The 7,789-nt window shown below is 39.8% G+C and overlaps 1 protein-coding gene across 2 annotated transcripts; it reads left to right on the top strand.

The window, feature by feature from the left end:
- Positions 1–1,237: 1,237 nt before the first annotated feature.
- On the top strand, positions 1,238–2,413 carry Pdha2 (pyruvate dehydrogenase E1 subunit alpha 2). Of its 2 annotated transcripts, XM_055628328.1 has the most exons (2): positions 1,238–1,766; positions 1,860–2,413. In XM_055628328.1, exons 1-2 carry the CDS (start codon positions 1,238–1,240, stop codon positions 2,411–2,413), a joined length of 1,083 nt encoding a protein of 360 aa, XP_055484303.1. The 2 variants fall into 2 exon arrangements, with proteins under 2 accessions (XP_055484303.1, XP_055484302.1); XM_055628327.1 differs by having other exon boundaries at positions 1,238–2,413.
- Positions 2,414–7,789: the final 5,376 nt, after the last annotated feature.

Raw genomic sequence — 7,789 nt, 5'->3', positions numbered from 1 at the left:
CTCCAAAAGGAGACAAACAGAGCCAAAACAAAAACAAAAAACAAGCAAACAAACAAAAAAACTGGGCCCTGGGGTTTCTGCAGAGACTGATACCCCAACCAAGGACCACTGATGGAGAGGACCTAAAACCCCTGCCCTGATGTAGGGCATAGACTCGGTTTCCAAGTGGGTTACCTAGTAAGGGGAGCAGGGTCTGTCTCTGGCATAAACTCAGTGGCAGTCAATCTGATCACCTCCCCCCTGGGTGTTGCAGCCTTGTCAGGCCACAGAGTAAGACAATGCAGCCAGTCCTAATGAGATCTGATAGGCTAGGGTCAGCTAGAAGGGGAGGAGGACCTCCCCTATTAGTGGAGTAGGAGAGGGGTATAGTAGGAGAGGGAGGGAGAGATTGGCATGAGACAAGGTGGGGCCCACAGCCAGGATACAAAATGAATAAATTGTAAAAAATAATTAGTAAAAAATTAAAAAAATAAAAAATAGTATATGATTAATTAGGCGTACCAAACATATTTTAAAGATTTAAGTAGAAAAAAACCAAAATGAACAAAGGAAAAAAAAATACACTAAAAAAAAAAAAATCACAAATAGAGTATTATTGAAACCTTTTTCTCATTAGAAAACAGTAAGACAATTATTGCACCAGGACATATAAACAAGTAGAAGGTAATAATCAGGTTGTATTTGTTCTTAAGTTGTGTATTTGTACATACTTTTCAATAAATATGTGAAGACATTAAATTTTCTTTTAAAAACATAAAGATAGAAGAAACAATGATGTCATTTTGGCCTGCCCCTCCCTTCCTCTTTTTGAGGTGGGAGCAGAAACATACCCCAGAGAGGCCTCACGCTGCCTGAGAACGGGACTGAAGTGGGGATCCTGCAAGCCTCCGTGTCATCTGCGCAGCAGTGTCTGCCCAAGCTTGGAGGTGCTGAGATGGAACTCAAGTACCCTAGGCTATGTTCTCACCCTGTCCGGATTTTTACCGAGTGGTACAGGTAAAGACATTCAGTTCCTTTGGCTGACGACGATGAGGCCGTTACTTAGGATGAAGGCACCTGAGATGTTAATTTTTGGCCTGGAAAACACTGACCACCAGGCTCCGTGGGCGTGGCTTTAGGTTGATGACGCAAGCAACGTGACTCTGTCGCGCTATTCTTGCGTCACAAGGAGCTGGGCCTCCATTTTGAAGGCCTCCGAGTGATCGTTAGGAGCCTGTACTGCGCCTTGCGTTTCTCCATGAGGAAAATGCTAGCGGCTGTGGTGTCCCGCGTGTTTTCGGGAGAGGTCCAGAAGCCGCCGCTCAGAGGGCTGCTGGCATCCTTTAACTTCTCCAGTAAAGCCACCTGTGACATTAAGAAATGCGATCTGTTCCGGCTGGAGGAAGGGCCCGCCACCTCCACCTTGCTCACCCGAGAGGAGGCCCTCAAATACTACCGGGCCATGCAGGTGATTCGGCGCATGGAGCTCAAGTCGGATCAGCTCTATAAGCAGAAATTCATCCGCGGTTTCTGTCACCTGTGTGACGGGCAGGAAGCCTGCTATGTGGGCCTGGAGGCAGGGATAAATCCCACGGATCATATCATCACCTCCTACAGGTCTCATGGCGTTTCCTACACGCGGGGAATGTCCGTGAAATCCATTCTCGCAGAGCTGACCGGCCGCAGAGCGGGCTGCTCAAAAGGCAAGGGAGGCTCCATGCACATGTACCACAAGAACTTCTACGGCGGCAATGGCATTGTAGGGGCACAAGGACCCCTGGGAGCTGGTGTTGCTTTTGCCTGTAAGTACTTGGAAACTGGTGCGGTCTGTGTGGCCATGTACGGTGATGGTGCGGCTAACCAGGGCCAGATAGCTGAAGCTTACAATATGTCAGCCTTGTGGAAATTACCCTGCATTTTCATCTGTGAGAATAACCGTTATTCTATGGGGACAGCTATCGAAAGAGCAGCTGCCAGCACTGAATACTATAAGAGAGGCAGTTTTATCCCTGGACTGCGGGTGAATGGGATGGATATTCTCTGTGTTCGTGAGGCGACCAAGTTTGCAGCTAATCACTGCAGATCTGGAAAGGGGCCCATTTTGGTGGAGCTGCTGACCTACCGTTATCATGGTCACAGTATGAGTGATCCAGGGATCAGTTACCGCACACGAGAGGAAGTTCATGACGTGAGAAGCAAGAGTGACCCGATTATGCTTTTCCGTGAGAAAATGGTGAACAACAACCTCAGCAATGTTGAAGAACTGAAGGAAATTGATGCAGAAGTGAAAAAAGAAGTCGAGGAAGCAGCCCAGTTTGCTATAACGGATCCAGAACCATCTGTGGAAGAAATAGCACATAGCATCTACCAACAATCTACACCCTTTGAAGTTCGTGGTACAAATAAGTGGATCAAGTATAAGTCCATCAGTTAGAGAGTACTTTGTAGATTTGTTACAAATTCTTCAGTGGAACATTTATGGTGAACTTTAGGAAACTTCCCAGCTTTGTTAAGGAGGAATAAATAAAAGAATGCAAACAAAAGTCTTGTAAACTTGTATACATTATTCGGTTATTAAGGAGATTAGAAGATATACGTTTGTTGAAAATGTTCCCTTTTATATTGTAACATTAAAAACACTCTTGTAAGCAATATGAATATCTTTTAGAACATTTAAATTTCTAATCTAAATGTATAGATGTATAGGTGTAAAATAGGAAAAACAGGTTAACTTCCTCAATTTTTCATAGCAGTTATGTTTGAGTCATTTCATTTTGTTTGAGTCTTGAAATAAATAGTTATATAAAGAAGTAGATTGTTGATTCCTGTGACATGAGTTTGTCTAAAATCCTCTTCTGAGTTAGGAGGATGAGTTCCAGACACTCAGGACCTCTCCTCCTAAGCCATTTGCAACAGCTGATACACATGAACTGGTGTATATCATGGAAGGCATGAGTATGTGATATTGGTGCTGAAGTGTGGTATAGGGCAGAGGTAGGGGCAACACAAATGAGGATGTTTGGTTGTTGATGGTTATCACAACACTTTATTTTGTTTACAATATTTGTGGTATACTAATTAGGAAAAATGTAAACAAAAACTCTAGGAGAAACTTTCATTTGCATTAATCTTCATGCTAATGTTATTCTTCCTTTACAATCCTTGCTAGATGTGTTCTAGATATGAGAAAGCAACCGTGGTGAATTTTTTGACTGAAAAGAACAAACACCACCACCTCTCAAAACTGAAAAAGTAAAATCAAAGGGATGATGCACTTAATTCAACTCTAATTTCCCTTTCAAGATAGCTATGGCGTTCATACTGCAAATGGCTATGTTGACTAGTATCTCATATCATCTAAGAATATACAGATTAAAATTTACCTAAGGAACACGTGACAAATCATACAGGCTCAGTTCTTTATAGTCTAATTAGTATGCCAAAACTTGTTGAAACAATATTACTTGTTTATATTTGGCCAAACTTTAAATCTTCTTGAACTTAATGCTTGGTTTATGCTGCTCTTCTGAGACAGATCTAATTGAAAGCAGAAAGGAGGATTTCCCAGATGATTTCAGAACCAGTTTCTGGACATACAAAGATTTTTATTTTATATCATCTACTTTTATAAGTAAAATGTTGCCTTGTATTTTTGTTACTGTGATGAAATACTCTGATAAAAGCAACTTAAAGAGGAAAAGGTTCATCTTTGCTTCAGTAACAGTTCATGATAGCAGGGAAGTTGAATGAGGCTCAAGGGATCTGATCACTTTACATTCATAACCTCAAATAAACAGAAGGCTTTTTAGTGCTGAGCTCCCTCTCTTTTCTCTTGACAGTCCAGGATCCCTCACCTATGTACTGGTGCCACCAACAGTATGGAAGGGGGCAGGATTCTCCCTATCTCAGGTAACACAGTTCCTCACAGGCATGTACAGAGGGCTATCAGAGGATCCTGTCAAGATGATAGCACTAATCATGACACTGGTTTCCAAGAACTTTAATGGAAAACCAAAAGCATTTGGAATTCTTAGGAAGTATGCTCAGGTTGAGAGTTCACAGCTTTTATAAGTCTATCTGAGTAGAACAGAAACACAGCAACCAAATGGCCATGAATAAAGAATATGAGAAGCAAAGCTAGAATTAAGCCAGACCAATTGCCTTTAGCAAAGGAACAACAAAAAAAGAAAAATAACATAGAAATCAAAATATTCCAAATCATAAGATGAAAGAAAGAGATGAACAAGTAGGTTTCAAATAAGGGCAAGAAACCAAAGGTGAAGCTGACATACCTTTGTGTAATCCATAAGCCAGTGTCTATTGCAGCATCTCATATCTGTTTTCAGACAATGAGTCTTCTCTAGTTCTGTTAGGTACCACCTTTGGCAGTAGAATATTGATTTATAGCACTTAAATACCAGTTTATGTCATGACCTTTGCATCCAAGAAAGATGATATCTTGAGAATTGACTTCACCTTGTATAACTCCATTTCTTACTCTGTAAAAAATTTACCCCAAATGGGTGTTGTAAAGAAGAAATTAACTCTAGCATAGTATAATTAATATTGATTTCTAGTTTATTTTTGCAGTGCTTGTCACTGAGAAAAGAAACAATTTGAAAGGAATTATTAAGTCTTAATCTGCAAATAGTAAAAATTCATAGCTTCCATGTAGGTAGGTCAGTGCAAGCCATGTTTTTATTATGCAAAAGTAAAAGCAGCATATAAGGTATTTTTCAAATTTAGCAACATTTTCATCTTAATCTTCATTGGATATTGAAATTAGTGTCAAAGAGTTTAGATAGAAAATTTTTGAATAACAAAAATAAATGCAGGAAAAATAGATGTCTCTAATTTGAACACAAATTTCATTTAAAGGTGATTCCCCAATCTGTTGGTTATCATATGTAACCCAGATACTATATACATACTAATTTGATAGCGTTAGGGAATATATATTTTGCCATTGTATTCTTATATAGATAACTGATAATCTAATTATAGTAATGTCTTCAAAATCTGCCTTCCTCTTTCTACTGAAGATTCCTTTTATGCAATGCTCTCAAATACTTAAAAAAAATTGAATCAAGCTTGAAAGGAAAATCAAAGTCTCCATTCAATCAGTATAATTTTCCCATTGAATAAATCCATGTCTATGTGATTCATGAAGCTGATACACAGAGTATGCTGAACACAGAGCAAATATAGGTCCCTGCATGGGAATTGGAGGAGGGAAGATGGTGATTTTCTGGTGGAGTTACACACAGAAAAGAGTAGAATCAAACTAGGAAACACGAAAGAGTAACAGAGTTTGTACAATACTTTGATTTTTGACAGGCCAATAAATACTTAAGCTGAATAATTTATCCAAAGAAAAAGAACACAGTCAAGCCCCATGACCTTTTGAACAATGAGCAAGAGTTCAATTATCCATAAAAATGTTCTATTAAAAGTCAGCTTTCCAGGCGGAAGTGTTATTTCAGCAGTCCTGTTTTAGAATTATTAAAAAGAGAGAATTGTGCCTCTATAGTTGCTGTGCTGGGCTGTACTCAGTAACTCTATTTTAAGAACTCTGGGTTACATGAAGTATCACTGTCACAAAAAGAAAGGAAAAATGGAGGAGGAAATAATTATTTTAATATCATTGCTGGAGGGTAAGAGCTATTAGATTTCAGTGGTACACTTGATCTGAATGTGACTATAGCCATGCTGTAACTTCAGAAAGAATGTAATTTGCTTCCATTAGAGACTTAAGGAAACATGTTAGAAGGGCTCAGAAAATTTTCCTCCTTTAAGCCACATAATCTGCCATGCTGCTGAACTCATCAATTTCTGGGTCCCATGTATTACTCTTTGCTGTTGCTGACTGTGCTGGATAGTCTTATGTCATCTTCACACAAAAACTAGAGGTCTGTAAGTCCTGGACTCTATAACAAAGCAGGCTTTCCAAGCTAGGAGTAACGAGACAGTAAGCAGCACCCCTCCATGGCCTCTATATTAGCTCGTGCCTCCAGATTCCTGCCCCATTTGAGTTCTTGTCCTGAACTCTTTCAGTGATGAACAGCATTATGGAATTTTAAGCCAAATAAACCCTTTCCTCCACCAACTTGCTGTTTGGTTACAGTATTTGATCACAGCAATTGTAACTAATTAAGACAAGTTAGTACCAGGAGTGAGGTATTGCTGTGACAGACCATGTTTTGGGAAGGATCGTGGAAGGACCTTGAAACTTTGATCTAAAAAAAGTCACTGAGTGCAGAGAGATAAGAATTCATTCTGTAGGAGTGTAGAAGATAATGTAGAGAACAGTGCAGAAGATAAAGGCATGGTTTGTGAAGTGTTAGAGGGAATTTTAAAGACTTATCAAAGCCTTTTTCTATTTTAAAATGAGACTCTGTTGTTCTGCTCACCTGGGGCTGAAGAGACTAGGAACATTGACGTGAAACTGCATTACAAGGGCAATTGATACTGGTTAGTTGGAGCAAACAAATTAGCAGTGATTGAGAAAAGACCAGCATCCTTAAGGAAAAAAATCATCTTGGAAGTGTTTCTTCAGGGTCAACACACATGCAAGCTGTGTTTCAGAAGCTGTCAGCCAAACTTGCTCTCAGTGTAAGAGTCACCAATGTGGTACTGGTTTTGCATATATAAAGGTGCCCTGGAGAGCAGCTGAGGCTTGGTAGTTTGAGAGGGGAGGAGAAGTCATTGGTATAGGTATAGCCTTGGTGGTAGTTCAAATCCCAGGACTGAAGAGGTCATGCAAAGACATCAAGGCTTGGCATCATGAATAGAGACTGAAATTTTAGTGTATTTGTTTGTTTTGAAACAGGGTTTCTCTATATATGCCTGGCTGTCCTGGATTCAATTTGTAGACCAGGCTAGACTTTCCCTCACAGAGACCCACCTGCCTTTGTCTTCAGAGTGCTATAATTACATGTGTGTGCCACCACACCTGGTTTGTGTTTGTGAATGTGTAAAGACTGTGGGACTTTTAAAATTATTTATGTTTTAAATGTGGTATTTGGGGGATGAATAATAAAGGAAAGGTGTGGCTTAATAGTGATGTGTTTGTGTGCCAGATTGACCAGGGGGTCAGTTGTACTAGCAAGTCTTATGTTAACTTGACACACAAACAGGGCTATCTGTAAGGAGGGAACCCATATCGAGAAAATGTCTCAAAATTGTCCAGCTGTAAGGCATTCTTTTTAGTGTTTGATAAGGGAGGGCTCATTGTGGGTGGTGCCATCCCTGGGCAGGTTCTACAAGAAGCATCCTGAGCAAGGCAGGAATAGCAAGCCAGTAAGCAGCATTCCTCCAAAGCACCTGTATCAGCTCCTGCCTCCAGGTTCCTGCCCTGTTTGAATTCCTGTCCTAACTTCCTTAAATGAAGAATAGCAATATGAAAATATAAGCCAAATAAACCCTTTCCTCCTCAACTTTCTTTTTGGTCTTTTTTGTTGTTGTTGTTGCAGCAATAGACACTAAGACAGTGATTAGTTTGTTAACACAGTGATAATACCTGAGATTTATAAACTGACCAAGTATATGGTGTTTCAATTCCTGGTCACACTTTTTTTTTTTTTTTTTTTTTTTTTTTTTTTTTATCTGTGCTGGCTCTCTACACCCTAATGGAGATAATCACATTGTGAGAACCTATCATGAAAGAGATAGATTGGGAGGGGAAAGTCTCAGTTCCCCTTCAAAGGCCTGTTTCCAATGATCTAACTCCTTTTTCCTAAAGGTTCTATCACCTCTCAGAGTTGCTGTTTGCAAAGGAATCAGATATTTAACATGTGCAGAGATACACACT

This window comes from Psammomys obesus, unplaced genomic scaffold, assembly GCF_907164565.1.
Source record: "Psammomys obesus unplaced genomic scaffold, mPsaObe1.curated_primary_1811, whole genome shotgun sequence".
NCBI lineage: Eukaryota > Metazoa > Chordata > Mammalia > Rodentia > Muridae > Psammomys > Psammomys obesus.
The sequence above is the reverse complement of the archived record's forward strand: the minus strand, read 5'-3'. Positions and strand labels throughout refer to the sequence as shown.

Bases quoted from the DNA above. Each gene is read 5' to 3' on its own strand.
- Pdha2 (XM_055628327.1), top strand. From the start codon at position 1,238: ATGAGGAAAATGCTAGCGGCTGTGGTGTCCCGCGTGTTTTCGGGAGAG.